General features: G+C 45.0%; 1 protein-coding gene across 2 annotated transcripts in view; it reads right to left on the reverse strand.

The window, feature by feature from the left end:
- The window catches only part of rap1gds1 (RAP1, GTP-GDP dissociation stimulator 1), a 38,005-nt gene that overhangs the window by 2,165 nt on the left and 14,058 nt on the right, over positions 1 to 21,782 (reverse strand). The window contains exons 4-14 of one of the 2 annotated variants that reach the window (XM_031725809.2): positions 19,340 to 19,465; positions 15,364 to 15,510; positions 10,399 to 10,527; positions 9,380 to 9,505; positions 7,516 to 7,659; positions 6,400 to 6,531; positions 3,985 to 4,119; positions 2,296 to 2,421; positions 1,900 to 2,039; positions 639 to 765; positions 200 to 328 (exon numbers count right to left, since the gene is read on the reverse strand). In XM_031725809.2, the coding sequence (XP_031581669.1) occupies positions 200 to 328; positions 639 to 765; positions 1,900 to 2,039; positions 2,296 to 2,421; positions 3,985 to 4,119; positions 6,400 to 6,531; positions 7,516 to 7,659; positions 9,380 to 9,505; positions 10,399 to 10,527; positions 15,364 to 15,510; positions 19,340 to 19,465 (1,461 nt within the window). The remainder of the gene's footprint in view (positions 1 to 199; positions 329 to 638; positions 766 to 1,899; positions 2,040 to 2,295; positions 2,422 to 3,984; positions 4,120 to 6,399; positions 6,532 to 7,515; positions 7,660 to 9,379; positions 9,506 to 10,398; positions 10,528 to 15,363; positions 15,511 to 19,339; positions 19,466 to 21,782) is intronic. The other variant, XM_031725810.2, reaches the window with a different exon arrangement.

A 21,782-nucleotide genomic window follows, 5' to 3' on the forward strand; every position in this document is an offset into this window, starting at 1 on the left:
TTCAATCCTCCTCCATCCACCACAACACCGAGGTGTCCTTTCAAGACTCTGGATCTAACCAGAGTTTCATCAGCACAACATATTTAGTTGCTGCCCAATATGAGGTCATTCAGTCCATAGTTTTAACATCACATAGATCTGAAGCATGTAAGTGGGTTTAAACAACTAACTGGTTAAAGTCTGAGCACGTCAGTCTCACCTGAGCCCATGACTGCACAGATGAGGATCATGGAGTTGTACTTGATCTCCGGTGCACTCCTCTCATCGGACAGCAGCTTGTGAAGCACAGACACCAGACCAGCTCCAACCAAGTCCTTCTCAGCTGCAACTGAAATGCAAACCTTTCAGATGTATCCATGCTGCAGTACATGCTGCACAAATGTTACAAAGTGTCAACTTCAGCATCGCATTTCTAAACATGTGCAGCTTGTGTGGAACAGGTCTCCTGAAATACCTTCAAACTACAGAGTCCATTATGTGAAATTCAAAAGTAGTGCGTAACCACGCCTCCTTACGCCTAAAATATTTTCTGTGTCAATGATGACGACATGTATCATCAGTGTGTCTGATTAGGTAAAGATTAGTCGTCAGGTGCAGATTAACACAAGTCAAGTATGCATTTATTCCCTGGAGCTTACCTAAGTCCAGGGCTGCTATAAGACCCAGAGCCACCAGGGCTTCATTCTGCATAATCATGTGCTCACTGGTTGCCATGGTAACTAAGTGTTTGACTCCTCCTCCCTGGATGACAGTCCTCACTACTTCCTAAAGAGAGAGAAACAAAATTGTAGAATTAAAAACACTCAGAGGTTCAAATGCACTGACTGTGACCTGTTTTACACTGAACTACATGTAATAACATGTTATTAAAATTATTTACATGTAACAGTTTCTATCTGATAAATATCAGTTCAAATAAATCAAACATAGTCACATCGTCCATAAAAGACATCGAATCCACACATGCAAAAAAATCCAACCCTAGAAGTCCATAGATTAGGTGTAATAATAAGAAATGACACATTACCTTTGGGCCTGAATATTGACTATTCTGGAACCAGCTTCCAGTTTGGATTCAGGAGACAGACACTATCTCTACTTTCAAGATTAGGCTTCAAACTTTCCTTTTTGCTAAAGCATATAGTTAGGGCTGGACCAGGTGACCCTGAATCCTCCCTTAGTTATGCTGCAACAGGTGTTTGCTGCCGGGGATTCCCATGATGCACTGGGTGTTTCTTCTTCATTCACCAGTATTACTTCAGGGTCTTTACCTTACAAAATAAAGTGCTTTGAAGCACTTATTATTGTGACTTGGTCCTTTACAAATAAAATAAAATTGAACTGAATTTGAAAGAGGAGGTTTTCAAGAATGGTTGATGTGAAAGGAAGGTTGGAGATTGGCCTCTAATCAGCTAAGAAAGTTAATTCACAAATATGGACGAGAGGGACAGAGTCAAAATATAAACCAGTATTACTGAAATTATTATTATTGATCATCTGTGAAATGATCCTGAATATTCTCCTCTGTAAAGGTCAAAGGTAAGCCTGGCTCAACAGAGCGCTGGTCTCAGTGCTGAACAGTGACTAACAGTAAGATGTTCCAGCGCCAGGCTAAATGAAGATCTTGTAGGTTAGTGAGATGTCTTCACACATCCAGAACGAACTTTTTGGGATATTCTAATCAATGTCAGCTAACTGATCTTCACTACACAATATAATTAGCACTTGTGGGTGTGGTTAGTTCTCAGAGTTCAGTCCTTATCTATCCATCTTATCGATCCCCGGATTACCACGGCACTGAGCTCACACTGTGGAAACCTGAAGACCAGCTGGAGACTTGAACAGTTAACAAACACACCTACAGTGTTGGAGGACGACTGATGGCGTGTGGAGTCTGACCTTGGACTTGCTGTGTCGAATGAGGGCAGACAGAAGCCTGTTGGACTCGCCCATTACGCCTGCGTGATCCTTGGCTTCACACCACTCCACGAGCCTTTCCACCAGCTTCCCATTGGTTCCCAGGTGGTCTGCTGCTTCAGCTGAGCCAACACACAGTGGGCAAGCAAGGCTGCTGTCATTGATGCTGCATACGTGCCATGTTGAGTAGCTGCTTTCATATTTGTGTGTCTTAATGACTCGAAATTAAGGCTGTTAAGAATCTCTCCTAATTATCTCCAGCCGTCATCATCATAATCATAGTGATAGGCTGATTTCAGCCGTTGGATACAACATCAATAAAAGCTGTAATCTGATGATCACGACTGTGAAAAGATAAAGACAGAATCCAGCGTTTACCTTGGGTATCGATGAGCATGCGTAACGTTCCCAGGAGTTTAAACTGGACTGGAGGCATCTCCGACTGCAAGAACTTCAACACCACATCTGCCACACCAGCTGACAGCATCTTGGATTTGTTCACCACTGGAGAGGAAATAACAGGGAACAAACACTGTTAACAACAACAAAGCTCAAAGGAATATTACGGCTGCATGGACAGAACCATGACAATAAATAAAGCTGACACAGCATCAGTCAGGCACACAGCTCCTCCTTTCACTAACAGCTGAGAGACTTGGCGTTCCTAACCCTGAACAGCAGCTTGGTAAGAATTCCAGAACTCGGCAAAGCTCCCATTTCAACATGAAGTACCATCATGGCTGACTCACACGGAAGCACCAGCTCTACCAGCAAATACCTGAAAGCCACATTAGCAATACGCTACTATTAAAGGAGTGTCTACCAGACAGTATTTGGGTAAAAGCTGAGTAATTACTGCAGGCTGGATGAGTCACAGGTGGAGCCATGACAGAGCAGATTACAAACACAGGGAGAGCTAAGTGTGCCATAAATCCACAGCTGGACGCAGCCCAGAATCCACAGTGTGCAGAGGTAATAATAAAGAGCAGAGCCACTGGATCAGACTAGTTCCTGGCCTGAACAGCAGAGCTGAGGATGTAAAGAGCTGTAGACTGAGCGCAGCAGGGAGAACAGTGGATGATACACTGACTTTTCTAGCTTTACAACACTTAATTTAAATGTTTGTTCTTATGTTGCCGTGTGGAGCTCCGTGGTCAGTTTGAAAATGCAGGCAGTGACTGGTTCTTTTACAGCGAGTGCTCACTTTCTTTACTTCAGTATAACTAATGAGATCTTTTATCCAAAGCTTTCATTATTTAGATGTTGGGTATCGTGTTGTTTGTTTTACAATTTGTTTGTTAGTAGTTTCTAAAATATGTTATACCCTCACAGTCTGTAAGGAAACGATCTAAATAACTGGTAAATAGAATAAAACCTCTTGTACAATCTTAATTTTGTTGAAAATTAACAAATTAACTTTTTTCATGATACGACTTCTTGCCAAGCTTGTGGGTCACTACAGCGAGCCCTCCGATTACCTGTTACCTTCACCTCCACATCTTCTCCAGCTCTTCGTACTTCCTGATGTTGCTGTCACTTCTTATCCCTGCATCTATCACTACTTGTCCACCACTACTGTATCCGCTTGGTTAGCCATCACCATTTTGTCCGCCTGTATCTGGAAGTCCCACAGGACCTTAGCTCGGTCATCCTCCACCATTTTGACCTCAAGACTTCCAGGTCATACTCAGCACAGATGTTCCTGTGTACTATGCCGGCCACTTGGTCCAATATCCTTGGGGAAGATACTAATACCAAGATCGTGTCCGTGTGAAGGCAGTGTACATGTGAGCATGTGTAGCGTGCAGGGGTGCGTGTGTAGCGTGCACGGGTGCGTGTGTAGCGTGGAGGGGTGCGTGTGTAGCGTGGAGGGGTGCGTGTGTAGCGTGCACGGGTGCGTGTGTAGCGTGCACGGGTGCGTGTAATCCCATTTTCATCCATGGAAGAACTCCACAAAGCTTAGAATAAGAGCGACTATGTAACTGCAGTGTCCACAGCCATCTCACTGTCATCCATCAGGGAGTGTAACCTGTACCCTGGTCTGAGTGGACTGATATATTGACCCACCGGGTATAGCCAGGTTCCGTAGGGCGCTCAGTGCTGCATGTTGAACCGTGACGTTTCCTTCCTCGACATGCCGATCCAGCAGCTCCAGAAGCTTCTGCACGATGCCAGTGTCCACCATGTGGATGCAGTTGCCATCTGCAAACAGCAGTAACAGTATAGGTCGGTGCATATCTTCACATTACCAGGCTAAGCAGTGCTCCGCCCACACTCCAAATACCCCGTCGTATACATTTGCAGATTTTAAACAGGACAAGCAGAAGACAGTGGATGAATGCATATGAATGGAAAAAATGAGTGTGCATTGTGTGGTTATGTGGGTGTACAAATGATCCTTATCTAGACTGTTTAAAGCTGCAACAGACCCCAGACTCTGATCCAATGAATGTAGCCTAAATGAAAACCCCAGACTCTAAGGAGGGAGCCTGTGATACTGGTGTAATGGATCCCCACAGTGATCCAGCTGTTACCCTCCCAGCTACGGGGAAATCAAAAACTAAACAAATAAATACATGAAAGGTGAGGCGAGTCCTGCCAAATGTTATAAACTGGATAAGTTGCATTGTTGCTCACAGGTATATCTTTGATATGACTTCCATTGTTGCTTCTGTTAGTCTAGCTGGAGGTAGTGGGTTTGTTAGATTAATCTTAGATTTGATTATAGATTTTAGTTGTTGCTACTGAAGAAACTGCTCTTCTCCAACTCTGTGTTGAAGGATATAAAATATTCTGAAAGAGGTGAAATAGTGGGGAGAATTTGGTGCTGCTAGGGTGCTTATTGGGGGTACTGAGAATAAATCACTAGTCTGGATTTAACTCATTCAGATGATAACGGAAGGTCGATGCTGGGCTTGTAATCATCTCTGATCTTTTTAACTACAGAGAGTAGCAGAGGTTAAGCATCTGTTAATATGCCCTTAAATGGAAGTTCAGGGTGCTGAGCTGCAGAATCCCGAGCATCCTCACACAGCGGCAGAACGGAGGCTACTGATTATACTGAAAGTTTCCTGTAATGAGTTCTGTGGATCTTCCAGATATTATAATAATAATCTGCATAAAGGCTGACTTTGTGTTGTATTATTCTGGCATGCTGCTGTGGTAAGTATCCTTGTCGGGTTCCCCGGTGAAGCGTTAAACTTTGTGATGTGACTCCGTTCCTGCTTCTTGTGGCTCTGAGTGCAGTGTACTGTGTCATTTATCAGGTGATGAAATATCCAGTGAACCTTATCAATGTGGTTTAATGTTTGAGTCACTGTTCTGCTGGCTGGGACTTTTGTATGTCTGTGGGCTGGGTCTGTGTTAGCTCTGAGAATCATGGCCTTGGTATACTGGAGGTGGTTCTGATTTCTGTGGTTACTTTTTGGAACAATGGTGGTAAAACTGGCCACAAGTGTTTCTAAAATCCCGTGGGGAGTTCATCTGGTCTGGATGATGTTTTACTTCAGGTCTCTGTTAAGGGTTTATATGTTTGCTCTTTGGATAATCAGAGTAATTCTAGATGATTTTAAACTTTGTCTGTTTCAGGTTGTCTTTAAAAGCTGGACATAAAAAGCCAAATATTTGATGATGATGATGTGGGTGGGGTGATGAAGAGAAATTATAGGCAAAGAGTTTCACGGAGAAACTGATAGTTGATGTTTTACTTTATCATTGACTTGCCAGATATTTCCCCACTTCATTGTTGTTCTCAACAAGTCTATATGTAAGTTACTGAAGTTCACTTAGTGTGTTTTATGTAAAATTTGATCCAGTTTGTTTTGTGTGTCTTTACTGGGGTTACTGGTGTAGCAGTGTGATAACTGTTTGATATTTAGGTGCTGCTGTCTGTGAGTTTCATGACTTGACTACGATATCATTTCCCCCCATTTCCTGTAAGAGTGACGTCAGGAGTTCATGTCCAGAGAGAACAGCCACTCTCTGCTAATCTAACTATCAAAACATGGATCTTAAAGGACTGATGACGCATGGTGGGCTGATGTGTGACTGAATACGTTGGGGCGATCAGCAGGGACTGGATGGATATGTGCTGCATAGGTGAAGACAGAAATCAGTGTAGGAGAAAGGTTTGGGTGTAGTTGTTTCTCCAACTATCACCAGGTCAATAACGATTCAGTGTTTTGTTACTAGCTACCAGGTGAGTCTGGCCAATGATGCTCCATGTTAACGTTGATAACATGAATACAAATCTCTGTTCTGCTTTATTGCTCATTACTGATGTTTATTTTCAGTGCAGCAGGGAGTGAAACATGCTGCTCCTTTTTCTTTAGACTCAAACATGATGACGTCCAGTGTCAAACGCTGGTGCTGGAGGGCAAAATGTTTCAGAATGTGGGGTCACTTCACTCCACATTTCACCAAATTCAGACAATCCAAATTTTGACTAGTCTCACTCAGACATGAGAGCGACTCAAAGCTTACCATTGCGAGCAAAGTTAGCGATGGCCAGCGCCCCGGCCAGCTGCAGCTGATGGTTGTGAGATGGTATCCAGGACAGGACCCTCTGGAAGACGCTGCCCTTTCCTCCCTCAAACAGCTTCTGCATGGACTCGTCTGCACAAAGACAGGAAACAAGAGTAACAGGACAGCAATATTTCAGAGCAGCTATCAGCCCCGAGTTACTGTTGGGTTGCTAATGTGTGAAGAAGACTGCAGAGAGAGGAAGGACGACGCATGGAGCCACAGACATGTAGCCTCAGGTCTATAGTGCTGCTAAAAACAGTATGTGATTTTCCATTTATGGCCACAGAAACTATGTGTATCAATAAAATATTGTTTACACATCGTGGTGTTCGAGCATTTGGCAGCAAAAACAATGTGAGGTGGGAGAAAGAACCTGATGTCTCACGTTTTCTGTCCTGTTTTGTTTCCGTCTTTGATGATACACAAACACATCATGTAATCTAACTACTGCCTCCAGGTGCCAGCAGAAGCTGCATGATGTGCACTGATAATGACACTGACAGTTACAGTATAACATAAGTGCTCAACACTGTAGTTTAATGACGACTAAACTAAATGAATCATGTGACTCATCAGAAGCTTCCTGGGGTAGTTCCATTTGCACCATTTGAACTGGGATCAGTGGTTTCCTCCCAGCGTTTGCTCTTCCTGTCCCTCACTTCAGCCGTTGGCGTGGTTTGGGCATGCAGCACTGGCCGCTTGCTGCTTCTCTGGCGTGCCGGCCTAACCTCGCTGTACTCCACAGTGTGTTGTTGCCTCAAGTTTGCCGTTTCTACTTTTACCAAGAACAATCTGGTTGCATATTTTGCAAAGCGCTGTGTTTTGCTAGTGGAGGCTGACGTAGCCTCTTTTTATAAAGTCTGTACTTGAGGCAGACATGCAGCTCCAGCTGCTCCGACATGTCTCCTTGTTATACGCATTAGGGAACGTAAACACAATGACATCACAATATGAGACGTTATCACATGCAGACGTGTATGTTGTTGTAGTCCAGCTTCTGAAGGCTGCTGTGTAACAGTTGTATTAAGCTTTTTGTGTAACCTTGCTGAAACCAACAAGGAGGAGGCCCCCTACCCCCGAGCAGCAGCAGAACCATCAGGTCAGAGGCAGTCTTCAGCTGGGCGATGTCCTCCTCCCGCTCTCCATCCACTGTCTGAGCCACGACGTCCAGCAGACACTCCACCAGGCCTGCCTCCACCAGCTGCAGCTTTATGACATCTGACACAGGGAGGCAGAAAAGACGTTCAGAGAGAACCAAAGCCTGAAACAAGCTGCTGCAGCTCCACGACTGGCCTGAGCTCTTCAGGAGCCTACATGAGAAATAAAAGTACTGGTGGCCACCAGCACTACTTTTCAGCCTCCTACAAGCACTTATAGTAAAAGTTTGAAAAGCTGACCTCTGACCTGGAGGTCGAGGTCACTGAGATTCAAACAGGTCCAACATTTTAGTAAACACACTTGTTGTATCAGTCTAAACTCCTACGACTCCTCAGCCCATCCACCCAGCGGGGTTTGCACCCTGCTGTAATCTTCAGGGTCACATCTACATCAAAACTTTTAAACATGCTCCAATAAAAGTGTAACCCTTAAATTAATAAGCAGCACGTGTCTGATCCAGTGCTAACAACGCGACTTCACTGACAGTGAAATATGCATCAGGTCTAAAACACTGAAACGCTGTCCTCATATTTGTAAAAGCCCTCAGAGTTTGTGGGTTCATGACATCAGGATTAGTATAGAAGTCCCAGCAAATGTCATGAAAGACACTGAACTGGAGTAAGTGGTTACCAGCTGCTCTACTGAGAAGTAGATACCAGGGTGGCTTCAGAAGGAGCCAAACTGGCAGCAATTAATACGATGATGAGCTAAAACAATGAAGGGTGGTAGGTGTGTAGTTATGACCTCAGGACACAGTTAGCACTGGTTTAATCACATCGTTAGTGCTGAGACAGTCACAGCTGCATCAGTGCAGATAATTAAATCATGCATCACATTTTAAAGCTACAGGAATGGGAGAGAGAAAGGTTGTCACCAGCTTTACTCTGTAAAGACTTGTGTCAGCGTTTCACCTGTAATACTAATAAAAAAGAGAGAAATATGACACAACAACCCATCCCTAACAACAAACAAACAATTATCCCCAAAATGAGATAAAAAGCAATGACAATCATCCATCATCACACAGAGGTGATGCTGCAAAATACCTGCACCAATGAGTCGGCTGCCATGGCAACCGGAGACAACTAAACAGAGATGGCTGACAATATTGTTTCCCTGTAGGGAGACCAGTCATAGAGGCAGAAACAGGCTCAGGTCAGTGTGGATGAGATGAAACCATCGTCGGTGAACTCGCCAGTATTATCCTATCCTTCTGTCTCACAGAGCACTGAGCCATGCTTCAAGCTAAAGGTCAAAAACTGCTTCGTCCCATCTACTCATGTCGTCCTAGCATAGCCTGTGTGCAGTAACCAGTGTTTTCCCAGTAAGAGCAGATGCTACACTGAAAGTGTGCGCCATCAGGACGCTGACGTTCAGGGTTTCTGCCTCGTTATTACAGAACAGAGCAGTGTCTCAAGTACAAATCTAATGAAAAGCACGGCGCATAAAAGAGGTAGAGAGAGCCATCTCTGGAGTGGAGTTAAGTAGGACGTTGTCCTGGAGACTGACAGTGTGGGAGGACTCGGTGTGCCTGGAATGGTGATAACAGCTCAAACACACATGCACACTGGTGTGTGAACGCAGGCAGCTGAGACCTACAGGAGCTGTCTGCCATGACTGTGCAGTTAGCAGTTAGCCTGATGAGTCACAGCATCATTTACTATACAGTAGGTGGTGAACATGATATCCATCTGAAGCCCTGCAGCCTCCACGGGCTCCTGCCTGAAGAGCTGAAGAATAACTCCAATAACAAAGATGTTAAAGAAAAAGAATCCGTTACCATTTTCTGCAAGTGGAGCCAGAACTTCAAAGATCATTTCCTTCTTCTCGTGCTCCATCTGTTTCTGGAAAAGATGCACCAGTTCCTCAGCAATATTGGTGGATGCAAACTGCTCTTTGCTGGACTCTAAAAAACACAACAGGGCACCGCGAGCATTAGAAACCTCACATTAGTGCAGCAGACCGAGTGTATTCACTGCTGTCTGCAGCTAACTGAGCTAACTGCTTCTGTAATATACATGAGAACACCCGTCAGGCTCCATCACACGTCCAATGATATTAGACATTTGTACTAAATGCTTAGTTAACAAAGGAATTCTGGAAAGATGTTACCAAGTGTTTCATGTAAAAATGCCCTAAAGGTTAAAGTCTGTGCACTGGGAATATGGGCTACTTCCAGCCAGACGAGCACCATGTTGGAGGAGCATGGATGCTCCTCCAACATGGTGCTCGGGACTCTGGAAGAAGGAAACTGCAGATCCTCTGGGCCTGGAACGACTAGTATTCATGGGACTTTGTGAATATCTGGAAGCTATGCATGAATTTCATAGGGAGGCGGAGACTGGAGGCGGAGCATGTTCATGAAAAAAGGGGGAATCTTGTCTTTATTACTTTTGTGTTACTTTGTGTGTGTGTGAATGTGAGGGCGTTTAAATGTCTGTTTGTGTTGCATAAAAGAACATATATGGGGAAAAAGTTACATTTTAATTTCCATATTTAATCTTTTATTTTCATTTGCTTAAAATTGTATTGTGCAATTATTTAAGTTTCTTAAAAAGAAATAACACTGATGATGTAAAAGTCTCATTACTACAAAAAGCTAAACTTAATAAGTCCTCACTCAGGCTTCACATGTATACGTGACAAGAAATTATCGTCTGTATCATTGAATACTGGTACTACTACTACTACTGAATCCTACTGACTGAGAGTGAAAACATCAAGCACCTGTGATTTTTAATATGATCCCAAACCAAAGCAGGTCCTATCACAGACTAAATCATGTGTGAATAAACTCACCGAGCTCAGCCAGATTCCCAAAGGCAATTAGACACATTTCTGTCAGGGCTGTGTTATGGGAGTGGATGCCAAGTAGCTTCACCAGAGTGGGAATTACACCCATGTTGATCAGCTGGGCTTGTAGGGAATCTGCAAAAACCAGAGAAAGGCACAAAGTTTGTCAGTGTGTTGCATAATTCAGCTCAGTTTGATTTTTACACAGCGCCAAATCACAACAACAGTCGCCTCAAGGCACCTATTGTAAGGTAGAGCCATTAATAACAATGAAATCAGAAAACCCCAACAACCATATGACCCCCTATGAGCAGTGGGAAGGAAAAACTCCCTTTTAACAGGAAGAAACCTCCGGCAGAGCCAGGCTCAGGGAGGGGCGGGGCCATCTGCCACCAGTTGGGATCAGTAGAGGAAGACGGGACAAAGACAGGCTGTGGAGCCAGGGATTAATAATAACTAATAATTAAATGCAGAGAGGTGTATAAACACATAGTGACTGAAGAAGAAACACCCAGTGCATCATGGGAATCCCCGGCAGCCTACGTCTATTGCAGCATAACTAAGGGAGGATTCAGGGTCACCTGGTCCAGCCCTAACTATATGCTTTAGCAAAAAGGAAAGTTTGAAGCCTAATCTTGAAAGTAGAGATAGTGTCTGTCTCCCGAATCCAAACTGGAAGCTGGTTCCACAGAAGAGGGGCCTGAAAACTGAAGGCTCTGCCTCCCATTCTACTTTTAAATACTCTAGGAACAACAAGTAGGCCTGCAGAGCGAGAGTGAAGTGCTCTAATAGGGTGATATGGTGCTACAAGGTCATTAAGTGAAACGTCAGACCAGGTTGTGGTTAGGAGGAACTCACTAGAAAGTGGTGAATTCACCTTAATTTATGCTTTAACAAGATGGGGCAATGCCTCAGTCAATGAAATGATCATTTGAAAACAACATGTTGTGTTAATTCTGATCCGAGTTCCAAATAGTTTGGTCCAGAGACTCAAACTAAATCACTTCAATAGGACTCAAGTCCAGACTTTGACTTGGCCAGCCCATCAGGTCCAGGACTCAGCGTCCCTTTGTCTTGGTGAACGCATTTCTGCACAGCTCTGAAGCACGCTTACGGCCGCCGTCTTGTTGCACCCCATGACCGATCAGGAGTGAGGATCTTGTGGCAGCCTGTCACGTTCATGGCACTGCTGACTTTCCGGAGTACCACCTTCTTCATCATAATGCTACTCAGTAATGTGGCTGCACATGTGTTTAGTCACATGCCTAGCCTTCAAAGGTCTGTGTGTTCCTCCATAGATCAGCTTACCCAGACCATCACTGACCCACCAGCAAGCCGGTCATGCTCAACGATGCAGCAGGCAGCATAATGTTCTCTACAGCTGCTCAAACTGCTGCACGTCTGTCACACGTGTTCACGGTCAATCTGCTCTCATCTGTGAAAAGCACAGAGTGGAAGCACTGGACCTCCCAACTCTGCTATTCTATGGCTATAGGTAGCGTGGTCGCCCCATGATCGGAAGGTCGGGGGTTCAAATCCACTGAACGGCTACCCTGAGGTACCCTTGAGCAAGGTACCGTCTCTACACACTGCCCCCGGGCGCTGGATTGGTAGCTGCCCACTGCTTCACTGAGTGGATGGGTTAAATGCAGAGGACTGAGCAATTTTCTATGAGATTAATGATACATACATTATGATATATCTTTCTATCAATCCAAGCAGACACACCCTCACTAAAATACCACAAAAATATTTCACAACTTTCCCCACCTTTAAATGTGACCTATGACCCATACAATTCAACCCCCCACACTAATACTCTGATTGTTGGAAAAAGGACAGTTCAAAGAAATCCTTTAATACCCAAAATTATCACTGTGGGTCACATATATACATGTCTACACACACACACACACACACACACACACACACACACACACACAGACACACACAGACACACACAGACAGCACCTGACAGCTCAGTGCAATAAACATGAACATGCTGCTGTCAGAGTGGGAGGTGCAGAGCCTGCAGCACAGTGGAAACAACAGTGAGTATATGGACATGATGGTAGAAGGAAGGAGAGTAATGAAACTAGATGATGCACAGTTACCTGCAGTGACAGAGTGGATGAAGACTGTGGTCTGACTTAAGACAGCCACCCAACGACATCACTGAAATCCCCCCAAACCCAATGAGCTGATATACCCACAGCCCTGTACAAACCAGTGAGTCAGTGAGTATCTTAAGCTGTATGAACACTGGAAACCAGTCTGTCATCGTGGTTCACTTTGAAGGAGATGGCTTGCAGCCATTCGTGGCTCTGTTTACCCTCTAATGCAGTTACTATTGGGTCAGTCTCATGGGTTCATCACTCTCAGAAACCAACCGATTAAAACGAGCTCTACCAATTCTAGGAAAAACACTGGCCCACATCCCAGCTGCCAAAACTGTAGCTGTGACAGAAAAAACACTGAATGCAACGTAACGGTAATAAGATGCTTTAACATGATCACATTAAAGGTGAGCTAGACGCCACTGATCATGTTTAAACTGTGCGCCCACTGCATCTCTGCACATTAAACTATGCTATAATCAAACCTTGTGTCTATTACAAGTAATCACTCACAGGGTCATTACTTCAACAGTAGCTACACCTGAAAAGTCAACCACCTTGCTAAAATATCGACACGCACCACGGCCACCTCTCAGCCTCTGTCTAGGGTCACCTATAAATCCCATTTAGAAACTATGACCTCTGACCTTGAGGTCACCAAGACTCAAACTTGTAAAGATTTTTGATAGATATGAAATATGATATTAAGTTTGAAATCCTACATCACCTTATTCACAGTCACAAGATCTTTAGAAAACATGACCTTTGACCTCACTTCTGGTTTGAATTATAAAGACCTACGTCACCTGATTATCAAGTAATCGCATTCACAAACTCGAGTGCCCACACCGCCCAGCGGGGCGACGCCCACACTGCCCACACCGCCCACACCGCCCAGCGGGGCAACACCCACACCGCCCAGCCGGGCGGCGCCCACACCGCCCACACCGCCCAGCGGGGCGACGCCCACACCGCCCACACCGCCCAGCGGGGCGACGCCCACACCGCCCACACCGCCCAGCGGGGCGACGCCCACACCGCCCACACCGCCCAGCGGGGCGACGCCCACACCGCCCACACCGCCCAGCGGGGCGACGCCCACACCCCATCAGCCTTTCACAGCTGACGGGATCCAGACATCATCCAGTGTCAGGAGCTCTGGACCAATATGTGAAAATATATCGAGTAGGACTGCAGCTTGTGATTATTCTAGTAATCTGTCCATTATTGCATCACGTAACAAATACTTTAGTCTTATTAATGAGCAATAATAAAAAACAACAACACTGGTCTTTCAAAATGAAACTTTCATGTTAGAAATTGTACTGTTTTAAAGTGTAACTGCATTTAACATCTATCAAAAAAGAAATAAACACTTTGATTGTATTCATGTGCCATTTTAAGCATTTTCAGTTTAGGAGTTTTTGTGCATGTTTAAGTGTGCAGTGAATGAGAGTTAGTGTCTGTAAGCCTTTAAAGAAGTACGAGGTGACGGCAATGAAGAGAGGCGAGCCGTCAGCATTCTGACGATGGATGCAAAGTTTTAGTGCAGCTGAAAACCAGACAGTATGAAGGTGTAGATGTTAATACTAACAATAACTCGGTGTGTGTGTGTGTGTGTGTGTGTGTGTGTGTGTGTGTGTGTGTGTGTGTGTGTGTGTGTGTGTGTGTGTGTGTGTGTGTGTGTGTGTGTGTGTGTGTGTGTGTGTGTGCAAACAGAGTCTGGCTCTACATTAAACTGTGGCTGCTGCTGTGTTATCAGTGTTTGTGTTGACAAACTGCTGCTTCTAAACACGTTTCTGCTGCAGGTCTGTTACAGCGCGTTACAGAGCTGTGCATGAAACTAAGCATCCAAGCACAGAATTACTGGATGCACGGTTGCAGCCTACAAACAGACATGTTTTAGTCAGTGTGACCTGAGCCCAGGTACAGGGCTGTTTTTCCAGAGGTATACGTCACTGGAAGCAACCATGATATATGACGGATGATCTGATATCGTCGTGTTGGTGTTGTTCCCAGATCATCATGAAAATGTTGTTCCAGGTTCAACATTGCAAGTGACCAATCACATTGTTGTGACGTTATTCTTTTGTGCACCAAGCCATTCGTGCATTTATGAAATTCCAATGTTGCAAGGACAATATCAGTTCTGCTTAGCGTTTATTAAAGGGTCAGGGTCAGGGTCCGTTGATCGGTGGACAGAGGCGGATTCTCGCAGCTTAAGTACAGTTTTTTGTTTTACGGCGGTTTTTCCCGAAGTCGCAAAAGTATGACGTCACAGCATTCTGATTGGTCACTTGCAATGTTGATCCTGGAACAACATTTAGTGTAATGATGTGGGAACAACACCAACACGACGATATCAGATCGTGCATATATGACGCCCTGGGCAGCCATTCCAAAGAATTCACCTTAAAAGGCATTTTTGCATCAGCTTCACTTTTCAGAAAGCTACATCCATGTCTTACAGCGTCTGCGGTCAGCATATAGAAGCTATCACGCCTGTATCCAAATAAAGCTAACCCCAACCATACGATACACAAACATCAACTACAAAAGATTACAGCTGAATGACAGTGACAGACACGCCCCTCGAGTCAGGCAGCGGCACGGGGAAAAGCAAAGAGCAATATGAGGTATGACTGTGGAGGAGCGCACCGCTAGCCTCGCAGCAGCAATAACAGCACACTACCTTAGATGTGAAGTTGAAACAAAGAACAGTAGAAAGCACAGGAGAGTTAAAACCAGGCAAGAAAAGAACCTGTCAGGTTCTACTGTCTTTGTATGGAAAACAGAACATCCGCTCATTAGTTAGGATGAGTTAGAGTGCTTCTTTGGGGAAGATGGTCATTACCATTATCATTGCTATAGTTCATCAGCATGCCACAAAAGACAGTCAAGAGCTTCTCATTTTCCGGCTCAGTATTTTGGGAGAGGGACTTTATGTGTTCAGCTACTATCTGAGCCCCTCCTGCCAGGTCAACTGCACTCCTGCCCTCATCTGCAAAACAAAGAGGCCGGGACACAAATCAACCACAAAGCAAAGAAATATAGTCAAGCAAAAACAACCACAACCTGGAAATGACATGGAAAAGCAAGGTTAAGTGAGCAGCAGAGCAAATATAAATCCATTTAATCCGAGGCTGTCAAAGGTCAAAGGTGAACTACAAAGGAAAGCATTGTGGTGACGTTAAGCTTGAAGTCCCAGTCGACAGGTCGTTATTATGGTTCAGTGTGACGTCTTCTTTAGATGCTGTTGTTTTTGTTCTGTTCTGGTTAGCAGCCACTGCTCATGAACCAAGCTATGTGTTTACTGCATGGTCAGTGTGGCAGAAATAAAGATGCTGCTATTCAGATGCTTTGCAGATGGTAAAGGAGCTGAAAGCAGGTCATCTACTAATCAAAGCATGTGTGTTTGAATCTCCGTCGGTCCAGCGAGCACGCCAAAGCATCCCGAGACAGGATATTGATCCCAGAGTTGTGCTGTTAGTGCGACACAAGAACCAGTGCACGTACCAGTCACTGTCCAGTCAGAATCTGACGAGACCTGTCTGCGCTCGCATCAGTTATGACAAACTGGTGCTGGTCTTCAACACCACTGACTGAAATGAAGCCCACCCACTGTGTGATGGCTGTAGACCACTCTCCTCCACACATGCTGATAAAACCAGTATCCCCCGACTTTCAGTCCAGTTCTTGTGATGCAGCTCATCAAAACTGGTTTTGGAATGGATGAAGCGAGTGAGTATTGGCTTCCCAAAGTCCCGACATCAACCATACTGAACCCTTGTGTAATACTCTTAAAAGCATGGTCCTCAGGAATCAAGCGGTCAAATATCCAGCTAGGATTCGGCTTGTTGATGGCAAAGCCTGTGGTCCAGGTGCAGCTTTGTAAAGGACATTTATCCACACATTAGTGGGCTGTATTTATATATTTTAGCCGATGGAGATCAGAGAAAAATCATTTGGTTACAATGATTTCACTCTGGAAAAAACAAACAACTCCTTAAATGCCCCAAATTACGAGTGTAGGTGACACACGTCCAAGGTTTCTGCTGGTCTCTAAGCAACCCCCTGTAACCCCCAGTTACCTGGACTGGTCTCCTGTTGTACTCAACTGTGTTTTTGGCTCAAACAGTCAAACTAATCTGTGGTTTCCACATTTCGCAGAACTGGTTTCTGGAATATTTTGCAAGTTACTGTGTTGTATTGTTGGATGTTGCTGAGGTAGATCCCTTTTTAGGTAATAGGCTCCAGATTTAGTCCTGTGTGACACCAGTTTAAACTGGGTTTGGGCATAAAACCAGTATTGTTGGCATTTATAAAGAGAGCACAGACTTCCATGGAAGAGGTGGGAACGTTTTTGTGACAGAGTTCCTTTCTTGATATGCAGATAACTCAAATTTGCAGCACCGATATTTAAATCAGAAAATAAAGCTGTCTGATTTTTTGGGCTGGATATGGTGGCAGGTACGGCTGCGCAGAGGAGGCTTTGCTGAGATTTAACAGTGCGTGATAGGAGCGTCAGCCCTCTCTCCATTGTTTGGAATGACACACAAAGATGGGATATAGATTACCAAACCACCTCACTCTCAATCTGCTCAATGAGGTGACCCGAAACCTCCAACTTGAAGGAGTCACGTAATATCACCGGCAATAATCTTCTTCCATCTGTTCAGTTTGAGGTGTTGGGTTCTTCTGACCATCCTGAGGCACAAATGTCCCCTCCTGTGAAGTTTAAAGCAAAATGCCTGAAGAGCGCAGAGACCGAGGGATGATGCTGATGTCATCAACGCAGGACAGTAAGGTCTTCAGTGGACGACCATCCAATCCATACATTTATGTTCATAAATTACTGACCAAATAAACATTTTTCCCCTCATACGTTTTTATTACACTGGAATAAACAGTGAAATCTTACATTTACAAAGTTTTCATGCTGATTGCATGAGCTCTAACACAACTGTTTTCACACACACACACACACACACACACACACACACACACACACTCATGAAATGTGGAAATCCATTTTTAAAGTAAAAGTATACCAAACGTGGGGCACATTTACCACCAGCAGTCTCAGAGTACTGAAGCACATTTCGGTCAGTCAGGCAGCAGGTTCCTGTTGGTCCTTGCAGTACTCCAAACTGCCTTAATACTACAAACCCGACATTAAAGTACTGCTGTACGATCTACAGTCCTCCATCACCTGAAGCCTTTTCCTTTATAAGGACTTTGTCCAGCTGCCACCTGAGCCTACATTTAACAAATGCATATAATCTGGTGTGAGACGGTCATCAGAGGCTGGCACACGGTCCCGACTCTCATGACGGGCCGTGTCTCGTTATACGTGCTAGGACATGTGAACACGCATGGTGTTGCTATAGCAACGGTACTGCAATATGACCCTTTTATGTCACATAAAAATCTGGATTTTTATGGCGGACAACATAATGTGGCACAAAAGTAAAGTGTGCATGAAGCGGGCGCTGTGGTAACAAAGTATCACACAGCCATTCAGCTCTCTCTGCACACGCTCCAAACTAGTGGCACAGCTGGGAACGTGCCGTCCTGACAGGAATGTTTATTCCCAGACATTTAGTGATGATTCCCACATTTAGGAATCACGTCTAAACTTTGCACCGATGACTCTGCTTCGATGATGATTCATGCTGTTACCCACCTTGTTGAAACACACAGACAGCAGACAGCAGTCTGTGCTTCTCTGCTTTAGCGGGTGCCTTTAAACTGCCAAACAGCTCCACACAGCAACGACACTACGAGGGACTTTAACAAGGAAGCAGCAGGTTGTGTTCACAACATGGATGCTCAGCCCCACAGAGCCTCTCACAGTGACTGCAGAGTCACATCAGCTCTATCGTCCAAAGTTAGCATTGGTTGAATTCTGCCCCGTCTGTGAAGGCAGAGCACTACACAAACTGACACCGGCTACACCTTTAACATCAGCTCACACCTGCACAAAACACACACACGTGCGCACACAGCAAAGCACAACTAGCATGACTGCAAGTGAGTGCAAGACACAGCAAAGATGCTCCCTACTGTTGAAAGGAAAATGAGATTTCTGTTAATGGTTTGATTATTTCCCTCCCTTTGCCCTCTGTCGGTCCTGTTGGGTATGAAGGTTGGGGTATTCACCACAGCAGTGTTTGGGGAAGCTGGTGTGTTTCTCTGAAGATGCCAAGCAGCTGCTTCTCTATGTTAACCGTACAGGCTCACCGAGACCCCTTCTCCACCCCACACCACACTCCCCACACACCCAGCTTGTTAGCAACACAACAGAATATGCATGGACCCGACAGCTGTGACTTAAATGTCGTTGTTTAGATGTACCAACCACACATGCACTGCAGCCTTCAAAGCAGTGCGACTGCCCGCCCATCAGCGCTGCAGCTGCAGTGTCTGCAGCAGCGTATCATCAAGGCCTGAAGCTTGGAGAGCTCAATCAGCCTTAAACCCGCGGCCCCACCCTCAGGTCTCAGACACAGGCTCAAACAGGCTACATGTAACACTATTATTAAGATTATTAACCGGTCTTAATTACACTTAGAAACAAGTACAGCACTCATACACTTCCCCTCTAATGCTTCTAACTACACAGCGTACAGCTGCAACACTTCATTCAGGGTTCAGGAGGCAGGATGGTCAATAAGCAGCAGTGACAATAAGTGGTGCATCATCAGAATATGAACATTACATTATCTATCTATAAATAAATGACATACTTTAACTTTGTCCAACTCCTGTTTGTATCGTGTGCTGTGTGATACTAAAGACTGAGTGTGTGAGAGATGACTCCTACTTACGGCTGTCATAACATATGTTGCCCAGAGCGCGGCCAGTCTGCAGCAACACCTCCTGATCAGTGGAGCTTAGCAGCTGGACTAAAGGAGGGATGAGGCCGGCTTCGACACAGGGACTCCGCATGAACTCTGGAAAGGAGAGCAGGTATCAGAAAACAGGTCAGCATCTAACTGTGTCAGATTATCAAGCTCAAAGCATCAACTAGAAGCAAACCCAGAGTTCATTTATTTCATCTCCACATGCTTAAACCAACCGAGCCCACCCGAGTGACTGAAAACACTCACATCTGCCTTTCATTAGACTCTAATCTCAGACAGACTTTTTGTTAATCAGTTGTTCTCCCAGACGTGTGTGGATGTCTTTGTACCAGCATGTTAGAGACAGGGAAATGAAAGAGGAAGAAGATTACTGACTGCTGAAAGAACAACTGACAGTCAGCTCAGAGTCATCGTATCCTGTCTGTGGGAAGGAGGCCTCATCAGTCAGCGGGGATCATTTGGGCTGGCGTGTGGATAAGACACTACAGCAGCAGCCTAAGCAAATGATTCATTTTACATTAAAGGCTCAATTATGCAGCTTTATGTAACAGGTGAAACTGTTGGACAGGTAGAGAGTTGTCTGTAGCCCAGCAGTCACTTGGCTGATTGCAGACGTTTCCAGAAGCAGTGACAGATAAATGCCAGCAGGTCACTGCCAAGCTTGGCACACTGGTGGGGAGTGATGATCAGCTGCAGATGCTAGAAAGCCATTCATCATCCTAACCTTTTCTTGTTCTGATCAGTGTCTGTCTTTAAACCAACCCGTCGGCTCACACTGTGGAAAACAGAAGCCATGCAAGGATCCTGTGCTTACACGATAACCTGTACAGACAGTCTGGCTCTGAAATGCACATAAACACAGACAAATGCACCATGACCCCTGTCCACAGCACACACGTGAGTGTCAGAACTGATCCACAGAGATGCCAGGTAGGAATCCAGCCATCAATACATACACCCCACCAGCCACAGGAGGAGAAAGAAGCCGCTGATGTCAAGTCTATGAGCAGTCGGAAGAGGGAAGGGGAGGGTTGTGAGTGTCAGATCCACAGTCCAGGATCAAACAAAGCACATACATGTAACATACATGTAACACATACATGTAACATACATGTATGTGTTACATGTATGTGTTACATGTTATGCTGATGACGCCCAGCTCTACATTTCCTCCAAACCTAATTCTGCTGCTGCCATCCTTGTCTATAGTCTTATTACTTATCGATTATTGCAGCTCCCTCCTATTTGGTCTCCCCAGTAAGTCCCTCCATAAACTTCAACTTCTTCAGAATTCTGCAGCTGGGGTCATAACTCGTGCTCCCTTAAGAGACCATATCACCCCGATTCTTCAGCAGCTTCACTGGTTGCCCATAGAAACCAGGATAAACTTTAAAATCTTAGTTCACGTTTAAGTGCATTCATAACCTTATCTCCTTATCTCTGTGATCTGCTTCATATCACCACAGTTTCCACTGTGGGGCTTTCAGTCGCTCTGCTCCTCGGCTCTGGACTCACTTCCTTCAGCCTTATAATATAGATTCCCTTATTTATGTCAAATCATGTTTATTTTTTCTTGTTGTTCTTATTTTTTTTGGGGGGTATTTGTTGTTTGTGCTGTTTGTAAGGTGACCTTGGGTTTAAGAAAGGCACTCTCAAATAAAATGTATTATTATTATTGTTACATGTGATGATCTCCTCGAAGAATGAAACAGGCAGCTAAGACTGATGGTGATGCAGAACATGCCCCTCCATGAGGACTTGGTCACCTGTGATAGCTTACCTCCTATCATCATCATCATCATCACTGTACAAAGGTGCCCCAGAGACCATCCAACACACAGTAGCAGAGCAGAAGAGCCAAGCTGGGAGCACACGCTGAGAAGCCCAACAGAGCAGCTGGGACAGGCTAAGAGGCGGAGTCCTGCAGGTTTTAGATCTCACCCTGGGTCAACACACCTGAATCACATGATCAGTTCATTACCAGGCCTCCTCATTTAGCCATCAGCTGACATGTCTAAAACCTGCAGGACACTCGAGGCCTGCAGTTCCCACCTCTGGTATAAAGAAACATTTGTGCTGCATACGGCGAGAGGTCCCCAAGACGCCACCAAAGGTGCTTTAGAACAACTGGGCTCCTCCTCCTACATGTTCCTGCATGACGTCAAGTTCCAGGCAGACAAGCAGCTGCAGGCTAACCAACCAGATATAAGGCATTAAGAACCCCGATAACAGAGGAGCAGAGTCCAGGCATGACATCAGGTCTGTATGCAGCGCAGTCCTACAAACCACCACAATACTACACAGGTACATTAAGGCGTGGCAGCTTAAGGAAGGAAGGATGGAAGGAACGAATGAAGGAACAAATGAAGGAAGGAACAAACGAAGGAATGAGGGAAGGAACAAAGGA

Source organism: Oreochromis aureus, linkage group 3 (assembly GCF_013358895.1).
Source record: "Oreochromis aureus strain Israel breed Guangdong linkage group 3, ZZ_aureus, whole genome shotgun sequence".
Lineage (NCBI taxonomy): Eukaryota > Metazoa > Chordata > Actinopteri > Cichliformes > Cichlidae > Oreochromis > Oreochromis aureus.